We start from the raw sequence: 21,112 nt of genomic DNA on the forward strand, positions 1-21,112 counted from the left end.
AGGTACCTTGATTTGCTCAGAGTCTCCATAATGCTGATCTTCATCGATACTTGTAGTTCCATTGGAGGTAGATAGCTTTAACGGGGGAAGTGATGGACTGTGAACCGATGATTTGAGAGGCTTTTCAGATCCAGTCTGAGAAGAGGAGAGCGCTCTGATATTGGCCTGGGGTATCCTGCTTGCTTGTGTTTTCCCTAAGGGCTGCGGGCCACTTTCTCTTTTCATATACTCAATTGGCGATTGCAGTGCTATAACAAAGATGGAGAAATCGTGAGAGGATCTGGACACGTTTCAAACAGAACAGGAATGATTTGTAAAATATTTATTCATTGTCAATTTTATTAAAGTAGAATTAAGCATGGCATTGTCACAAACACAGCATTATTGAGATTCTCAGAGGTTAATAATATATTTCTCTATTAGACAGGCCACAATAGGCACAAGGGCAGATTTTGCAGATAGCTATGAATGAGTAGTGTGCACAAATTGTGAATATATGAACCGACTTCTCTGTGGAATTTACAAGGACTTTTGCTCTGGAACTTACTACTATTATTTTGGTACAGGGAGCCTGGGTCTAAAGAACAATGGTGTGTTGCTTCTACCCATCAGAGTAAAGACCTTTTACTGAATTATACAGACACTGAATAATAAAGTGCAAGGCAAATGTAAGTTAAAATGTTTTATTAAATAATGAATAAAGAGAGACAAAGAAAAAAAATTGAAAAATATAAACACAATTTAAAAATATCAATGGTAACCAACGTTATCTCTATTTTTCTTAAACTCCGCGGCATCTTAAATTAACATTAAATGAAAGAAAATTCCAGTTGCGTGGTAACAAAGGCTACACATGCAGGGTATTTTAGTCACTGAGCAGCCATGCATTGCGCAGTTTAGGGGGAAAAGTGGCTGTAACTAATGTGTAGGGTCATTACATAAATTCTATATTTTCATTGGTGTACATGTTTTTGCTTTTGCAGTAGAATCATACGTGTTCACTGTAGGAACGGGCTCTTCAGCCTATGATACCACCCACTGTACCTCACTACATTAATTCTATTTGCCCATAATAGGTACTCACTTTCTATACCTAACAATACAGTTCTTAAATGTTTTGAGAGTATGTGCCTCCACCATGTCTTTCGACAGCACATTCCAGACTTTATCTACCAAGAAGAGGGACATCTCTGATGCTTTGGAAAGGAAAGCCTCAATCTGAGAACAGATGCGGTGGAGACAAAGGAACTGAGAGAAGGGAATGGCATATTTCAGAGATGTCCTACTTCTTCAAAGAACTTGGTTTCCTTTTCTCTGCATTGATGCTGTCCTCATCTGCATCTCCTCCATTTCCCAGGCATTTGCCCTGACCCTATCATCCCCCAGCTTTACCAGGGATAGAGTTCCTCTTGTCCTTACCTACTGCCCCATGAGCCTCTGTATCCATCATATCATTTTCTGCAACTTCTGCCATCTTCAATGAGATCCTACCACCTCTCCCTCCCCCATTCTCTTTACTTCCCCCAACCCACTCTCCACTTTCTGCAAGGATCGCCTCCTTTGTGATTCCTTCGTGCATTTGTCCCTCCCCACTAATCTCCCTCCTGGCACACATCCCTGTAAGAGACAGAAATGCTACACCTGCCCATTCACCTCCTCCCCAAATAGTCCTTCCAGGTGAAGCAACACATCAACTGCAAATTTCTTGGGATCGTCTGGTGATCCTGATGGGGCCTCCTCTACATTGGTGAATCCTGAGGTAGATTAAGGACCACTTCATTGAGCACCTTTGCTCCAACCGTAACAAGCAGGACTTCCTGGAGGCCAGTCACTTTAATTCCAATCTCCATTAGCATTCCAACATGGCCTCCTCTACTGCCACGATGAAGCCACCTACAGGCAACACCTCATACTCTGTCTGGGTAGCCTCCAACCTGTTGGCATGAACATTGATTTCTCTAACTTTCAGTCATTTTTCCCTTCTTCTCTCCATTTCCCACTCTGGCTCCCCTCTTACCTCTTCTTCTCTCCTCACCTGCCTATCAACTCCTCCTTCCATGTTCCACTCTCCAAATCAGATTCTTTGCTCTTCAGTCCTTTACCTTTTCCACCTATCACCTCTCAACCCCTCCCCCACCCACCTGGCTTCACCTATCACCTTCTAACTTGTACTCCTTTCTCTTTCCCCTACTTTCTTATTCTGGCTTCTTCCACCTTCCTTTCCAGGCCTAATAAAGGTTTTTGGTTTTTGCTTATTCCTTTCCATAGTTGCTGACTGACCTGCTGAGTTCCTCCAGTATCTTCTATGTGTGACTTTGGATTTCCATAATCTGCATAATTTTTTGTGTTTGATGCTTAATAATATTGAAAAAGAATCCAGCACCTAAATGAATGGGACTCTATATTTGTAAACTGCTTGTTTCCTGGGCATGAAAGGCTCATTCATGGTCATGTTAGACATAGACATAGACATAATTTATTGATCCCGAGGGAAACTGAGTTTTGTTACAGCTGCATCAACCAAGAATAGGGCATAAATATAGAAATACAAGAACCACAAACAATCAAACAGCAATATGCAAACTATGCCAGATGGAAGTAAGTCCAGGACCAGTCTATTGGCTCAGGGTGTCTGACCCTCCACGGGAGGAGCTGCAAAGTTTGATGGCCGCAGGCAGGAACAACCTCTGATGATGCCCAGTGTTGTATCTCGGTGGAATATGGCCGGAGTCCAACAGCAAAAAGTTCAATATCCGGGCTACAAACACGTTCCTCGATCGTAATAGGACCGGGATTGCACCATCCGTTGTTAACCAGAACAGCAAGTCCCCAACTCCTTTACGCTTACCACTCTATAGTGCACTTCCGGTCAGCCCAAACGGTCTGGAAGCCCTCCATGGAAAAGTTTTGGTCGGGTATGTCCACGTGCAGCCCAAGTGGAGAACTCCTCTTCTCCATAAGTCTCTGTTGTCTCGACCCGGTTGATTAAAACAAGTACTCTGTGAACTACTTGAGTGAAACTTGTGGTGAGATTAATGTTTAAGTGCATAACTATTGAGTTCCTAGATATGATTTAACAGTGGGATGTTATTATAACAAAACCTACAGCAATACCATGTGCTGGATGATGGTTCTTCATACTTCGACATTTGAGACAGAACCTACCGTGTCTCATACGACGAAGTTTGAAGAACCATCATCTAGCACATGACACTATGAAGATCTACTGTCCACAGTAAAGAAGAGGAAACTGAGATGGTATGGCCACAGGACAGGATAAAGTGGACTTTCAAAGACCATTCTTTAGGGAACAGTACTGAGGAAAAGAAAAAGGGGCAGACAGAGGAAAAAATGGGCAGATAACGTTGCTGAGGGGAGAGGAGAGAGCTTTTCTGCAATGCAGGCACTTGCTCACAACCGTGAGAGATGGAGGCAACTGGTGAAGTGCCCCTATGACCCTGGTGGGTTCGGGTCTGTATCCGTAACAGCACTTTGGGCTAATCCACCAACAATACATTGGAGACTATTAAAAGATGTTTAGATAGGCACATGATTGTGTACAGTTCTGGTCACTGAATTATAGGAAAGATGTCAACAAAATAGAGCATAGATAAGATTTACTAGAATGTTACCTGGGTTTCAACACCTAAGTTACAGAGAAAGGTTGAACAAGTTGGGTCTTTATTCTTTGGAGTGTAGAAGGTAGAGGGGGGACTTAATAGAGATATTTAAAATTATGAGGAGGATAGATAAGAGTTGACGTGGATAGGTTTTTTCCATTGAGAGTAGGGGAGATTCAAACAAGAGGACATGAGTTGAGAGTTAGGGGGCAAAAGTTTAGGGGTAACATGAGGGGGAACTTCTTTACTCAGAGAGTGGTAGCTGTGTGGAACAAGTTTCCAGTAGAAGTGGTAGAGGCAGGTTCGATATTGTCATTTAAAGTAAAATCGGATAGGTATACGGACAGGAAAGGAATGGAGGGTATGGGCTCAGTGCAGGTCGGTGGGACTAGGTGAGAATAAGCATTCGGCATGGACTAGAAGGGCCGAGATGGCCTGTTTCCGTGCTGTAATTGTTATATGGTTATTATATGAATATAAGGAAGATGGAGGGATATGGACATTGTTTTTGGGTTGAGTTTTTGGGGGTGTTTTGATTTACTTTTTAGCTGGTTCAGCACAACATTATGAGCCAAAGGGCCTGTTCCTATTCTTTGTTCTATGTAATTCGGGTAGTGTAGACATCATTGAATGATCTTTTCTCTTTTAATGGTTGCTGCTGATTTACCCATTAAGAAGTGTGGGTATCATCTGTTTTTTTTTAGCACAATGTGGTCTCTGAAATAGTTTTTGAAATTAAGACAGCAAAGTGGGATAAGTTTAAACTCCACAACATTAGTGCTAATGCAATTGCTTGACTCTTGTGGCCTTCACAGAACCCAATTAATTTTGTACAAGAGATAAAGTTGGAAGTCACACTAAGGATTTTGAAGGATCTCGGTGTAGGTTAGTACATTGACTTGAATCCCATCTCTGGTAAAGCAGAATTAATTCTCAGATGGAACACCAGTCTCAGCTTCACACAGACAATAAAGATCAACTCAGGAAGATCTGGTTGAGTGATTTCAAACTTGAAACGTGTAAGTGAAGTGTGGCAAAGGGATGAAAACATACTATATTGCCTACCGTTTAAGAAATTTCTCTGGGCATCAAGTACTTGATTGATATCCTGAATCCAAGCTTGCCAGACTTCAATGCTTGGTGCCTGCAGGATGAATCGCTCAGATGTTCCACGGGATATTAGAGCAAATTTACAGAGTTCATTGTCTACATTCTCCTCAATGTTAAGGTAACTCATCTGAAATGGGTAACAAAGAATATAAGAAATGATGAAATCTGTACAAGGCCAAGAACTGCATCAACAAGCATTATGCTTTCTAGCTTATAAATTCCATTTCGACTTGCTTTTGAGACCAGAGACCTAGGTGAGGATGTTTAGGACCAAAATGCTGGAGTATCCGAGATTAGAATCAAGACACAAAACGAGGACATGGTTCTAAACTCGACGCTAGTTGAGAATCCAAAGTGGAGCTGACGATTGAGCACTGAACCTCAGTTCAGATGCTCTTTAGGTATTAAAATCCTGGCACCAAAAGATGGCTACCAATTAGCCTGAGCCTCTAAAGGGGCTGTGCCAGCTTTCCATACTCGGGAAAGTCGGATCAACTAAACCCGGGAAGCTGGAGCAATCGGGTGCACATCATAACAGCTTATTCACATGTTGCGTTTTTTCCCGAGTTACACGTTCTCTGTAATCTATCACTTGCACAGAGAAACCAATCACCTCCCTCCCCCACACCACCACACACACCAGGCACAATTCTCCTAAAATAGGGAGCATATCTTTACCCTGGTTAATGAAAGCAAGTTCCAGATGTTAACGATACATTGTCACACATGCTGCAACATAATTACTCTGAACCAAAATGCAGATAATATATCAGTAATTTATTAGCATCAAACTAACATTCGTGAAAAACAGCACTGTTGCAGTAATGCTTGTGTTTTATTTGCTTATAGATTACCTTTTTGTTTGAAGGTAGAGATAAAGTTGTAAACTGCTTCTTCCAGTAATTGACTATGTACTGTCTATCTCCTTATGGAACAGGCAGAACAGGCCCTGGTTCAGCCTTACTTTGATCTTTCCCCCTGATTATTTTTCCTGCAAACTGGAGACTGTTAAGATACTGCTTCCTGCAACCACATGGAATTCATTTTTTTTTTACTTTCAGCCTTTTTACCAGCTTTTACTTTCAAATGATCCATCCTTTAATTTCCTATCCCCATCTTTAACATCCCCTTGTTGCTGTCCACTCTCTTCCTTTCTGCAAGTTAAAACACATTTGTTTTTCACTTCTCCATTTCTGATGAATAGTTATTGAACTGAAACATTAATTCTATTTATTCCTTGCCAGATGCTGTCTGAACTGCTGAGTGCTTCCATTACTTTCAACTCATATTTCATTATGTATTTCACCTTGTTAAGTACCTTCTGGAAGTCCAGATTCAGTACAACACAAGCCTTTTCCTCATCAACTCCTTCCAATATCATTAGAAAACATTCAAGTTAATTAAATAATACATGCTGGCTTTTTTTCAAATCTCTTTATACTTGCTCAAATGAATACTTGTATTTCTCGCTTAGCAGTAAGGTTAAATTAACTGGTCGGTAGTGACTTGGTTTCTCTCCATGTCCTTCTTGATGGAGAGCGAAAGACCTGTAATTTTGCAGTTCTCAGCACCACCCTTGAATCTACAGATGTTTGGAAGATTATGCCTAATGCTTCTGCAATATTGTCTTTTATCTCCCTCAGCAAACTAGCGTACATCCCACTCGGACCAGGTAATTTATCCACTTTCAATACACCTGGCTTCTTTTTTAAAAAGTAGTTCTTATTGTTACTTATTTTTCTACCCATTTAGAACCTCAATCACATCTTACTTTGCTGAAGCTTCAAGAGCATTTTCTTTCTTGATAAAGACCACAGATTAAGTGAGCAGATTTACCTTAATGCTTTTCTTGAACTGATACCTTGGTGTTGAAGAACCCTTATTCAGCAGTTCACTGAAAATTACAATCTGTTCGAAGAGAAAGACTCTTCGTTCCTTACTTCGGGAGAGAACTCCAGAATCTTGTTCTGTCACATAGAATGTATCCTGCTGAAGTAGCTTTCCTTGTGCGGTGATTTTTCCCTGAAAAATAATGAATACATATTTGATTGAGTTTTACTGGGTACAGTTGCTCTACATAGTATAGAAAAGGAGTTTCGGTGTTAGAAATGTAGGTTACATATTGATTAAACCACAGTTCTATACTCTGATAATGTCTTTATTCAGAATTTTTAAACTCTAATCTGGTTTAAAAATTTCAGCTTTACAGAAAAAAACAACTCAAAATAATCACCAGAGATGCTGTATTAATGCTCTGAGTTCCAGGTAATGGAATTTGTGAAAGGAGAGTCATCTTTAATTCTTTGATTTATTTATTATTTATTCCAGCACAACACCATCATAAAATGAGAAATGAAGTGATATTTTAAAGTGCATGCAAAATAAGACATTTCATCAGAACAAAATGGTGTGACACACAAATGCTGGAGGAAATCAGCAGTCTGGCAGCACTGATGGAGGGGAATAAACAGTTGACGTTTTGGGTCGGGACCTTCCATCAGGACTTGTGTTCAGTTTCACACAGGGTTCGTGCCATTTTGGAAATAAGCTCTTTTCCCAATGCTGGAGGAACTTAGCAGGCCAGGCAGCATCAATGGTGCCAGTGAACAACAATTCCTCAGGCGATGTCTTCCAGATAGTCCACAGAACTTATTTCACTCTTCGTATGTCTTCTTTTTTTCCATCTTAAATGTGTTTCTGGAACTGTTAGAGTCTGTAATTTACAGTTTGGAGATTCACTGAATGATCTAGTGCTTTGTTGTCTCTGAGAACATTCCAGCAGACAAGCATCCATTGCAAAGCTTAGAGATGGAGCGTGAGCCCATGATCGACTCCATTTCAATGATCAAAGCATTGAGTAAGATTGAAACATCAGCGCGAATGTGGGAGGCGAGCGAGAGTTCAGCACTGACTACCTGCCTCTCACTGCTGCTGGATAAGATGTCTGTGTGTGACAGGGTGGGTCGGTCTCTCTCTCTCTCTCCCCCCCCTCTCTCTCTCTCTCTCTCTCTCCCCCACTCTCTCTCTCTCTCTCTCTCTCGCACACACACACACACTCCTTCTAGGCTTCTAGGGGAATGTTACCCAAGTTTGGCAATTTAAAGATTGGACTGAGCCGTCTTTTGCTTATGTCTTTTATTCCATTTTTACTCGTTCATTCTTGTTTGGATTTGAGCGATTTAATTTGGCATGATTTGTAAGTTTTTTTTGTATGGGGGGAAGTTGAGGTTTGATGTTCTTGCAGTTCACACAACTTGTTTTTCTGTGTGGGGAAGTGTTGATGTTCTTGTGGCCGTTGCCCACATTTTTTTTATATGGTGGGGGGTGGGTTGATGATCATGTTGCCATTCTTCCTTGTTACCGTTTGGCGATCTGTTAGCTTTTTTGTGCGGGGGGAGGGTGTGGCTTTGATGTTTTTCTTTGAACAAACTCCATGGTTTTCTTTGTTTTGTGGCTATCAGGAGAAGATGAATCTCAGAGTTGTATACTGCATTCATATTTTGATAATAAATGAACCTTTGAATAAACAGTTGCCATTTTGGGCTGAGACCCTTCATCAGTACTCATGTTCAGTTTTAAACAGGATTAGTGCCATTTTCAAAATAAGCTTATCTCATAAATATCAGTGGTATTAGAGTGCTCAGATGTTGTGGGGAAGCACGTAGATGACACCATCTTTTATTTGTATGCAATAGTTGATGGAATCATTCCCACAGCTGCAATAAAAAAGAAATCAAAGCATAACTTTGTTGCTCTGTCAAATGTTTTAAAGTTTAATTGCTTGCTTCAGAGTGCTTTGGTAATTACGTTATTGTGACATAAACAGGTTCTGATTCAATTTTGTGGTAGCAGTGGTCCGATATATATTTTCATCATTGTTATCCAGTGTTGAATGTCCCAATCAATAATCTTAATAAAGGAAGGTTTCTGTCAGAAAACAAAAGGACTTCTGGTTCACAGAAAAATCCAGTTTATTGTATTCCTGTCTGTCCTGTTATAACCTCTTCTGCTGATCCAAATGATAAAACAGAAGTCAGGAGCAAGGTAGAATATTCACCACAAATGTATGAAGCTCCAGTAACACTCAAGAACTTGATAATCTTCTGAACAAAGCAAGTCACTTGATTGGCATCCCCTCCACCATCCTAAACAGTTATTATTCCACCACTGTTGCATAATATCTGGAGTGTGTGTCATCTACAGCAGTGGCCCCCAACCCCCGGGCCGCGCGGAAACAATATGATTTGGTGATATGAAACGATATGAGTTAGCTGGACTTTTCCTCATTCCCTGTCACTCACTGTTGAACTTGAACACCCCCCACCCCCGTTGGCCGGTCTGCAAGAATATCGTCAATATTAAACCGGTCTGCGGTGCGCAAAAGGTTGGGGACCCCTAATCTACAGAACCTACTTGCCATGAACTCTTCTGACCAGTGTGGGGCACCAGAGAGCATCCAGCCTCAGTGCCTCCGATGCACCTGAACATCATTTATTTGTTTTAACTAGAGCTTTTAAAGTTAACAAGTGTTTTCTGTGTGGCTTGTTTTTCTTGAATGCAGGCTCCTTATGAATCCATTTATTAGTTTCCTCTCCTATCAGATTCCTTCTTCTCCAGCCCTTGATCATTCTGACCTACCTGGTTTCACTTATCACCTTACAGCAAGCCTCTTTCCCTTCCCCCCACCTTTTTATTCTGGCATCTCCCTTTTCAGTCCTGCTGAAGGGTCTCGGCCCAAAATGTCAACTGTTTACTCTTTTCCACAGATGCTGCCTGATCTGCTGAGTTCCTCCAGCATTTGTGTGTGTTGCTTTAGTTTTTGGAGTTTTGATATACACTGGGTTCCCATGCTACATGCTCTATTTAAGTTGGTCACGACTAGTGTTCATTGCTGAGTCCTGAATTTGGGTACTGAGTGAATTAATGTTCCATGTATTCTAACCCTCTCGAGTAAGTACAGTCTGAGCCAGTTGTTATTTCTCTGTTATTCCTTTGTTATGTTCTTTGATTAATTCCTCGTCATTACTTTCTACCTTTGCGTCTCAAGTTTACTCTGCGCCTGGGTTTGTTTGCCTTATGATCTCCTTACGCTACTGCATATTATTCACCTGGGCTACTCCAAAGCAATTCTAAAATCTGAGAGTCTTTCTACCACTGAAGAACAAGGGAAGCAGGTGCTCGGGAGCATCATTAACTAGAGACTCCATTCCGCACATCATTCTGATTTAGAATAATTGGTTCTTCATTGCTGCTATTAAGTCTGAAAACTGAAGGACTGGAGTGGCCCAGTTAGGCAGCCCACCACTAACCTCTCAATAGCAAAGGAGGCGATGAGTGCCTACCTCGCCAGTGGAAGCCAGATTCCAGAATATATACCAAATAAAACACTCTATAAACAGGCTGGATTATACTTGATCCAAGGCCTGTGCTCATACTCTGGAGTAGGCCTGCAGCCACAATGATGTTTTGCCATCACACAATTATCAGAAGCATCACAATCTAAACTCTATAACTGTCCTGTGCCTTATTAAAAGACAGTTGCATTGTTTCTGTCAGAGCAGTTTGAGTTGATTTGCACCCTAAAAATAAAAAAAAAGACATTTTAGAACATTAGGCTATGGTCCCAGTGCAGGTTGATGGGAGTAGGCAGTTTGAGCGGTTTCGGTATGGACTAGATGGGCCGAAGGGCCTGTTTCTGTGCTGTACTTCTCTATGACTATAATTGATTCAAATGTAAATACACAAATCTGTCAAGAAAACATTAACAATAATTTACTGTTCTAATTGTTGGCAACCAGATTAAAATGAACATGGTTCCACCAGATATGGAAAAATGGGTGGTGTAAAGAGGAGAGATCAGATATGAAGTGTATCCAGCCCGTGGCTCAGTAATGATGGAATGCCCATGGTCTGTGTGGGGAGGAGTGGAAGGTCAGTTGGTTTGTATTCCATTCTGCAGTATACAGGTTTTGAAATCTGTGAAGAGTTGATCCACATACTGCGGTCAGTGGTAGTGTCAAACAGCCATCATATGACCCAATATTAATTGCTGAAAATCTGTGCCAGACAACCATTGCAGCATCTACTCTTGTCCCTCTACTAAACACAGGCAGTAAATTTAATTCCTTTACACAGGCAGTAAATTTTAAAACTACACTCCGATGAGGGCAGATGAAGACAATTCTTCTCATCTTTGTCTTGAATGGCTGTCTCTTTATTTACAGACTGTACTCCCTGGTTCTAGATGACTCAGCCAGGGGAAACATCAGTTCTGCTTTTACACCAGCAAATGCAAGAATTTTATGTGTTTCAATGAGATTATGGCTCATTCTTCTAAACTCAAGTGATCAGAGTCACAGTCTGTTGAATCTTTCATTATACAACAAACCTGCCATCTCAAGAGACAGTCTGGTGAACCTCTGCTGCATTCCCCTTTTCAAAAGCATGTTATTTCTTAGGTGAGGAGACCAGACCTGAACAGAGGAGATGTGCAACTAGCAAGCCTTTCTGCTACCTAATGTCCAGCCAAGGTTTTAACTTATATATCTAAAATTACTGACATAAATTTCCACGATAGGTACATTAAGTAACGATAGAGGGAGAAGAGTAGAACTTACCTCAAAATCTTCAAGTCGTCCCAAATTCATCATATCATTGCAGCGTTTTGGCACCAAATACATCACATCAACAGCTTTCTGTCAACAAAATATTCAAATGGGGCAATTGTACTTTGGCAGAAATGAGAATACATCTTGGTGAATCTAACCAAAACGTGAAATCTCAATGTTCATGTCCATCTCTTTGTGAATAGAAAGGAAATTATTTTGTTTCAACAACTGAATATTTGTTTCAATAACAGTTTATCTTTCCTAATGTTTCATTAGTTTGTTTAAAGCATACAATTGCTTTGTATACTTTTAATAATCAATGTTATTTCAGAATTCAATAACCATCAGTTTCAAGAATCATTGTTGCATGACAGTATGGAAATTAAATGAGTTTACTACCTCTGCAGAAACAAATGGAAAAGCCACCTAACAGAACAATTTTTACCTCAATCTCTGAGCATTCGTGTCCAGCCTTTTCACTGTATTTCAGGAAGTCCTGCAACAAGACAAATTTCAGTCACTGTAAGTAAACATGTAAGCATGCTACTACACATTAATTCAAACATCTGTCCATAAATGAAGTTGTACTTCATTGTATGAACAAAATCATATGAAGTACATATCCAAGTAACTGCCAAGAAATTCTCTATTTTACAATGGTAGGAATTTTAATGGTTAGCTATCTGTAGACTCATATTTCTGTCCCAAACCCATAAGTTCAAAGTTGAAAGTAACTTTATTATCAAAGTACATATATGTCACCATATACAACCCCGAGATTCATTTTCAGTATTTATAGAGTTGTAACAATAACAGGATCAGTGAAAAATCAATCAGAGTGCAGAAGACAACAAACTGTGCAAAACAAATATAAAGAAATAGCAATAAATAATAAAACATCAGATGATGAGATGAAGAGTCTTTAATGTTAGATCAATGGTTGTGGGAAATATCTTAATGATGGGGCAAGTGAGTGTAGTTATCCCTTTTATTTAAAAGCCTGATGGCTGGGGGTAGTAACTGTACTTGAACCTAGTGGTGGGAGCCCTGAGGCTCTTGTACCTTCTACCTGATGGCAGCAGTGAGAAGAGAGCATGGCCTGAAGGGTGGGGGTCTTTGATGGCAGCATTTCACGTTGATGTGTTCAATGGTTGAGCATACTTTAACCATTGAGCACATGATAATCCATCACAGTGATGATGCTCAGTCATCAAAATGGACTGGGCCTTCTAAATGGTGGGCTACGCTGGCAAAATGAATTGCTGAAGAGGATCGTGTTATGCTGATTAATGGGCTTTTCTCTGCTGGTGCATTATTGTAGCATCAATGATTAATTTCCTCCTGGGAAAATATCATTATATGTGGAAATCAACTTCTAAGGTGAAGCTTTAATTTAAATATAACACTTTCTTTACTTCCCAATACACCCCAATCTCAATTGTAGCCTTGGTTATAATGGATTTTTTTTTAAGCGTTTGTAGTCACCAATTGCCTTCTGCATGCAGCAAACTCAATCTCATGTTTTAAATTAATCATGTCCCTGGTGAAGAAGTATTCCTTAGAGCAAGAGTTCCCAGCCTTTTTTATGCCATCGACCCCCACCATTAACTGAGGGGTCTGTGGACTCCAGGTTGGGAAACTGCCTGAGAGATTGTATAGTTAACAGTAATAGATTTCAAGGAGTGACAGACAAGATGGTGGGACAAGTTGAGAGATAAAATTTAATGCCAATAAACATAAAGCATTACATTTTGGGAGGAGGAATGAGAAGAAGGAACTTGAAGACATAGGTAAAGGAAAAAAGAGGTCTAGAGATATGTGTATGGTTCTTTGAAGGTCAGAATCTCAGTTAAGAAAATGGTGAGAAGAGCATAGAAGATAAATAGAGACCGAGTACAAGAACAAGGAAGTCATAATGAATCCTACCGAACCATTGGTTCAGCCACAAAGGGAGTATTATATCTACACTTGGGTATCACACTTTGAGAAATATATAAACACTTTAGAGTGGTTGCAGAGAAAATTTACCAAAATCAAAAATAGGATTGTTGGAAGCAGCTGAGGATAGTCTCCCTGGAAGAGATAAAGTTTCAAGATGATCTGATAAACAGTATTTAAATCATGAAGGACCAAGTAGATAGGGAAAAATTATTGTCATTAAAGGAGGTGTTAAAAACTCGGGTATTTACAAAGAGGCTGATTATCAATAGAAACAAAAGTAACACAAAGGAAAAGCATTTTTAATGTTTAAAGTGGCTGGGTCTGGAATGTGGAGTCAATTAAACTAGCATTCAATTAGGACTTGAAAAGCATCTGAATGGAAAGAATGTTTAGGGTAATGGGGAGAGGGTATACAAGTATAGTTGGTTGTGCAGTGAGATTATATGGTTCGACAGGCCAAACGGTCTCCTTCTGTGATTTATCATTCTGTGCTTTTACTGATATAACTAGGCTACTTGTTCTCAGTTCAGATCAAATCAATTCTCTCAGGACCTGACCCATCAATCGCAAGGGAGAATAATCTGAACCTATATATTTAAGCGGCTGCAAATAAGGCGAATGGGGCTTCTAATAAGGCTCTAGGGACGAACTGCATTTATTCCCATAATCCTAGTTTTGTTCGCAGTCAGGGTCGCCCCCCCCCCCCCCCCCACGTCCATGCGGAACTTTCTGTCCATCTTTACTAATTCCATTTACCCACATTAGAACTGTAGCCCTCTATGTTTTGCCTGTTTAATTGTCTGTCTTAATGCTCCTTATGTGTAGGAGAATGAGCCCAGGAACAAAAGGAATTTTTATTGGCTCTGGGCCTATTCTCGCTGGTGTCTAGAAGAATGAGGGGGATTTCAGTCAAAGTCATTGAAAACTACAGCACAGAAACAGGCCCTTTGGCCCATCTAGTCCATACTGAACCATTTCAACTACCTACACCCATTGACCTGCTCTAAACTATAGCTCTCTATACACCTACCATCCATGTACCTATCCAAACTTCTCTTAAATGTTCAAATTGAGCTTTCATGCACCACTTGTGCTGGCAGCTCATTCCACACTCTCACAACCCTCTGAGTGAAGAAGTTTCCTCTCATGTTCCCCTTAAACTTTTCACCTTTCACCCATAATCTCTAGTTGTAGTCCACCCACCCTCAGTGGAAAAAGCACTTACCCTATCATAATTTTGTATACCTCTATCAAATCTCCCCTCCATCTTCTGCAATCTCATTGACATTTACAAAATATTAAAAGGACTAGATAGAGTGGACATGGAGAGGATGCTTCCAATAGTGGGAGAATCTAGCATCTGAGGGCACAGCCTCAGAATAGAAGGATATCCCTTTAGAACAGAGATGAGGAGGAATTTCTTCAGCCAGAGTGTAGTGAATCTGTGGAATTCATTGCCACAGATAGCTGTGGAGGCCAATTCCAGGGTAAACAAACAGAGTCTATTTTTCTCCCTTCATAACTGAAACATTCCATCTCCGGCTACATTCTGATCAATCTCCTCTGCATTCTCTCCAATGCAATCACATCCTTCCTACAATGTGCTGACCAAAAATGCACACAATACTCATCAGTAAACAAACATGTTCCTTAAAAGAAATATCTTTTGAGAACAAATTCCACCGGTTTTTATTGCTGAATGTCCTCACCTTGATAAGAAGTTGATATTTTGTTATTCTCTGTATTGGCTTAATAAGAAAATCACTTAGACTTAGCCTCTGACCCAGCTCCTGCTTGATTTCCTGCAAAACAACACACAGAACTTTGCACATATAATATAAAAAACACTCACAATAGATGTACATCTCTTGCATTCATGTCTCCTTCTATATTAGATTTCTGAAAAAATCTAAAACAGACCATGGCTAAATATGCTCTGCAAGGTCACCTGTCTGGCTGCAGTTTCCTGATAATAAAATTGTTGTGCTTGATCTCAATATAGGTAGCACAAGGACAATGATTTGAGGTAGCAAAATAAAACATCAAACAAGGCTTCTGAGAGTATTAAATGACTGTTGACCCAGTCGTCTTTATATCTGAAAGTCTCCTTTGAGAATATGGTGCATGCTCTCTTTCTTTTCTAGGCTAATATTATGCAGAGTCACATTCAAGAGAAAATCAGAGATGATTCCTTTGCATACTAAGGCCCCGATTTCAACACATGCCCACTATTTTCTTGAAACAATAAAGTGTCTGAAAGTTGAATTTAGATGAATATAGAGTCAGTACTTCTGTATTTTGATTTTAATTTTGTGGAATGCACCCTCCTTCCTCACCCCCTGCCAAACTCAGCCAAGTGAGGCCCAGTCAAGGGGTTGAAATCAGCTATGAACAGCACTGAATCAGGCCCTTTGGCCAACTCATCCACACCGACCAAGGTGCCTACCTGAGCTAGTTCCATTTTCTTCACTTGGACCATAGCCCTCCAAACAAATCCTATCCACATATCTGTCCAGATCTCTAACAAACACTGTAATTTTAGGCACCTCTATCATTTCCTCTGGCAGCCCGTTCCATATACCCACCGTCCTCTGTATGAAAAACTTGACCTCAGATCCTCTCATCTCATGTTAAAACTATGCCCTTTAGTTTTTGACTTCCCTGTGCTGGGAAACTGACTGTGACCATCCACCTTATCTAAGCCTCTCATGATTTTATGAACCTCTGAAAGCTCACCCCTCAGTCTCCTTTGCTCTAGGGAAAACAGCCCCAGCCTATCCAGTGTCTCATTATATTTCGAGTCCTCCAGTCCCAGTAACATCCTTGTGAATCTTTTCTGCATTCTCTTCAGCTTAATGTCATCTTTCTGATAGCTTGGTGACTAGAACTGCACACAACATTCCAACCGCATATCACCAATGACTTGTACAACTGTAACATGTTCCAACTCTTATATTCGATGCTCTGACCAATGAAGGTAAGTATACCTCTTTTTCCAACTGTACCGATAGTTCCAGGGGACTACATACATGTACCTCCAGGTCTCTCTGTACTACAATACTCTCTAGAGTTCTGCCATTCACAGTGTATCTTGCCCTGTTTTAACTGCAAAAAAATGCATTAAATTGCACTTTTTGAGTTAGTTTCCATATGCCATTCCTTTGTCCACTCTGCCATCTGTAGTAACCTTAGACAGCTCTTCACTGTCCACTGCTTTGGTCTCATCACAAACATGGTGATCACGTCACCTGCATTTTCACCCAATTCATCAACATAGATGACAAACAACAGTAGACACTGATCGCTGTGGCACACCAATGATGGCAGGCCTCTTATCTGAAAAACAAACCTTTACTACCATCTTCTGATTTCTTCCACTAAGCCAGTTTTGTGTTCCGTTAACTAGCTCACGTGATCGAGCAATCTACAGCAGCCTACCACATGGTACCGTGTCGAAGGCTTTGCTGAAGTCCACGTGGATGATGTCTACTGCCCTGTCATCATTATCCTCTTGGTCACCTCTTCAAAAAACATCAGTCAAATTTGTAAGACTTGATTTCCAATGCACAAAGCCATGCTGACTATCCCTAATCTGTCTCATCTTTCCAAACTGCAGATAGATTCCAACCCTCCAAATTTCGTCCAGTTTCAAGTTGTGGAGCCTCCCAAATTTTACATTTCTGTTTTTACATGTTACAGTATTCTGGTTTCCGGTGACAAAAATATAAGCAATTGCTTACCTCAAAGAAAGAATCATACTCTGCCACAATGTACTCAGATTTCGGCTTGTTTTGGCAGTATACCACATACATGCCTAAGCGTCTCTCCTGAAAAAAAAATCACAACAATAACTAATTTTTTACAAAAATAAATTTCTATTACAGAGCTCTTTGCAAAGTCAACTATTTTGGAGAAATGGCTGGGTTAAGCTGGCATGGGCCTACCACCTGCGACTGATGCCTGATGCCTGAAGCTTCTTGGTGTGGATCTCCACCTGCATAACCTGAGAATTGACAACATCTCCGACAACACACTGAGGAAACGCTGCTCCAAAACTCTCTTTAAAAGCTCAACAGCAAGCAAAGCCCTTCTTTTGACGGCTGTAAATTCTGTGAGCATTTTTAAATGTCAGAATCTAACTTTTAGTGAACATTAACATTTAAATAATTTAATTACTTTAAATATATAAAGCAATACTTTTACTTTATACTTTAAATAATGAAAAGCTATTTAAGCATAAAGTAAATAAAAATAGATAAAAATAACTAAAATCTCAAATTACTTTTAATGAAAAAGTTAAAATAAAACAGATATAATTTTGCTCCGTAACTACAGTCCTGTATATGCCACTGAAACTGAAGGGGTTGTGGATCCTGCATGGTCCGGACAGCCAGTTCCTCGGTGTAATTATCACCATCCAAGTTCTGCTGTTGAACATCATGTGAAGTCTGACAGTGGAGTGAACTGGCAAATAGTACTGTGCTAAAGTCTTAGCCACAGATATAGAGCTAGGGTGCTTCTTGCACAGTACTGTATTGTCAATGTAGAGCAGAGCCCGAGTTTGTAAATCTGGCCAGAGCAAATTGATGAGAGTGGAGCACCATGGGAGGGGTATGGGAAAGGTGGCAGAGGAAGAGTGCCCTGAGACACCAAGCAAGGTCATTTGATACTAAACAATTGGTTTATTGATTATAAAAGAATGTCTTTCTGGTGCTTCCTGCTCGCTCCCCTCTCCCTTCCCCTTTTCCCAACCATGATTCCCTTCTCCCCGCCCCCTTCCCACTCTCAGTCCACAACAGAGACTCATATCAGAATCATGTTTACCATCACTCGCATATATCATGAATTTTTTTTTTGCGGCAGCAGTACAGTACATAAAATCGCTACAGTACTGTGCCTAAGAGTTTTGCACAGTTCTGTATTTGGCCTTCTGAGTCTATAAGTAAACTTGGAACTTCCATGTTAGACTGAGCATGCACAGAAATCTCAGCATGCTTCCATTTAAATTGGTATATACCTGTAAACACAAAATAATCTGCAGATGCTGGGGTCAAAGCAACACTCACAACATGCTGGAGGAACTCAGCAGGTCGGGCGGCATCAGTGGAAAAGATCGGTCGACGTTTCGGGCTGGAACCCTTCGTCAGGTTCCAGCCCGAAACGTCGACCGATCTTTTCCACGGATGCTGCCCGACCTGCTGAGTTCCTCCAGCGTGTTGTGAGTGTTGGTATATACCTGTGATACTTTTCAGATGCATGGCATTTACCAGCAAAATACAGGTCATTGTGCCAATTGTATGTTAGATGCTTTGCATTCTTGTTGATTATCATTATGTCAACTGTTACAACAAACCAATATAATTTCTGGAATTATACCTTTTTAAAAAAAAAAGTGCCAAAAAAAAGCCAAAATAGGGCCATCTAATACAGATGCTAAACAGAACCTTGACAACTGACATCTTTGATGTTTCAGATATTGCATAGGTTATTTCATTAATCTACTTAACCATCTGTATATTAAGTACTGCTGATACTGCATACATGATTATTATTTTCCATCTTTCTTGGTGGATTATGTACTATCCTGAAATGCCAACAGTGCTGTTTTATTTTTGTCCTGTGGAATGGCATCGTAACCAGACTTCTGGCCCAACGAGTCTATGCTACTCAATGACACCTATGTGACCATTAACTGACTAACCCATTGAACAATGGGAGGAAACTAGAGCATCTGGAGGAAACCCACAAGGTCACGTGGAGAACGCACAAACTCCTTTCAGACAGCAACGGAAATAAGCCCGGCTTGCTGGCGTTATTAATTGCATTACGCTAATTGCTATACTATCGTGTTATATAACATATGCACAGAGAAATAACATGGAAAATCTTGACCATTCAAAAAAGTTCTCACTGCTTTTCTGTTCACACAACATTATTTTAAGATCTTTGCCAGACGTTGTCTCTTTCATACAGTAGATTATTTTTTTCCCAGAAATATGTAAAATTTGCCCATCAAATTATTATTATTCTCAAAATGTCAAAAACACTAAAATTATTCTGCATATAAATTTGCCCTCCTGCATTGGTGAAGCCAATACAGCATCCCAATGCTTTTGGTAAAGTTGTTCCAGGAAAAATTATAGAATAAGTTAATAATATTGGAATAAACATTTTAAAGATCTGGCTTTGATTCTGTATTGGTGACAGAACAGGAATCCTCGAGGAAGTAGATTTTGCAGCATACAAAAGGGGAAGCATGTAGGCTGAAGGCATTAAACTGCCCCTGATAGGGACAGAGAGTATCTAACAAATGACCAATCCAAATAAGTAGATGTGGTTTAACGACAATGGAGGAAATATATAAAAAAACAAAGGATTCATAATATAACAAATAAAGATAAAATATGGGAGTTCCTATAAATTTTTGGTGGTGAAATGTATGAAAGGAGGCTGAGTTAGCAAGGAAAAGAGAACTTGCACTCTTAGGGGTGTGTGTGTGTATATACAGTATATATATATAAACTCAGCATCCTAACTCAATAGAAAAGTATCACTTTCCCAGGAATTCCCAGGAATTTCAGAAAAAATAAATATTAGCAATATGCATTTGATGTACCAGTATCCAATGATGAAAAAGTTAGGAATAAACAATTTACATTAATAATAATGAATTCTATATATCCTTGGGAATTTTTCCATCCCACCATTATCTATACCAGAAAGAATTAAAAGATGAGGGTTGGGGTGTGGAACAGTACAGGTTCATAAAGATTGTTATGTGATTTTTTGTACTATTATTCTACTATTTATTTAATACAATATATATTATATTCTCACAAATCATCATCATCATTATGTGCTGTGTTGTACGATGTGGGCAATCATGTTCTCGTGATTGTTCTTGGTAAATTTTTTTTTACGGAAGTGGTTTGCCATAGCCTTCTTCTGGGTAGTGTCTTTACAAGATGGGTGATCCCAGCCATTATCAATACTCTTCAGAGATTGTCTGCCTGTCATCAGCGGTCGCAGAACCAGAACTTGTCTTGTGCATCAACTGCTCATACAACCTGCTCCCATGGCTTCACGTGACCCTGATGGGGGTGGGGGGGAGGGGTTAAACAGGTGCTACACCTTGCCCAAGGATGACCTGCAGGCTAGTGGAGGGAAGGTGAACACAGCAGGCCAGGCAGCAGCTCTAGGAAGAGGGACAGTCGACATTTTGGGCCAAGATCCTTCGTCAGGACTAACTGAAAGTAGAGCTAGTAAGAGATTTGAAAGTGGGAGGGGGAGGGTTGCTTGAAATTCCAGCATCTGCAGATTTCCTCGTGTAGTGGAGGGAAGGTGCACCTTGCATCTCCTTTGATAGAAAAATGCATTGAATTGACTTTATTACTTATATCCTTGATATACATGAGGAGTAAAAATCTTTACGTACGTTTCTGTCTAAATGTGCAATTTATAGTAAGTTATAATAAGTAGTATGTACAACAGGATAGTCAATATAACTTAGAAATACAATTGCATCAGCGTGAGTTAATCAGTCTGATGGTCTGGTGGAAGAAGCTGTCCCAGAGCCTGTTGGTCCTGGCTTTTATGCTGTGGTACCATTTCCCTGATGGTAGCAGCTGGAACAGTTTGTGGTTGGGGTGACTTGGGTCCCCAGTGATCCTTCGGGCCCTTTTTACACATCTACAGATGCACAGGGCTGTCCACACCACTCTCTGCAGAGTCCTGCGATTGAGGGAAGTACAGTTCCCAAACCAGGCAGTGATGCAGCCAGTCAGGATGCTCTCAATCATGCCCTGATAGAAAGTTCTTAGAATTTGGGGGCCC

At 40.2% G+C, this 21,112-nt stretch overlaps 1 protein-coding gene across 1 annotated transcript in view; it reads right to left on the reverse strand.

The window, feature by feature from the left end:
• kalrna (kalirin RhoGEF kinase a) overlaps positions 1–21,112 on the reverse strand; it is a 734,185-nt gene that overhangs the window by 58,046 nt on the left and 655,027 nt on the right. The window contains exons 43-49 of the mRNA XM_072261937.1: positions 17,020–17,106; positions 14,989–15,081; positions 11,784–11,834; positions 11,348–11,425; positions 6,567–6,752; positions 4,686–4,857; positions 7–248 (exon numbers count right to left, since the gene is read on the reverse strand). Of these exons, the coding sequence (XP_072118038.1) occupies positions 7–248; positions 4,686–4,857; positions 6,567–6,752; positions 11,348–11,425; positions 11,784–11,834; positions 14,989–15,081; positions 17,020–17,106 (909 nt within the window). The remainder of the gene's footprint in view (positions 1–6; positions 249–4,685; positions 4,858–6,566; positions 6,753–11,347; positions 11,426–11,783; positions 11,835–14,988; positions 15,082–17,019; positions 17,107–21,112) is intronic.

Source organism: Mobula birostris, chromosome 6 (genome assembly GCF_030028105.1).
Source record: "Mobula birostris isolate sMobBir1 chromosome 6, sMobBir1.hap1, whole genome shotgun sequence".
In the NCBI taxonomy this organism is placed as follows: domain Eukaryota; kingdom Metazoa; phylum Chordata; class Chondrichthyes; order Myliobatiformes; family Myliobatidae; genus Mobula; species Mobula birostris.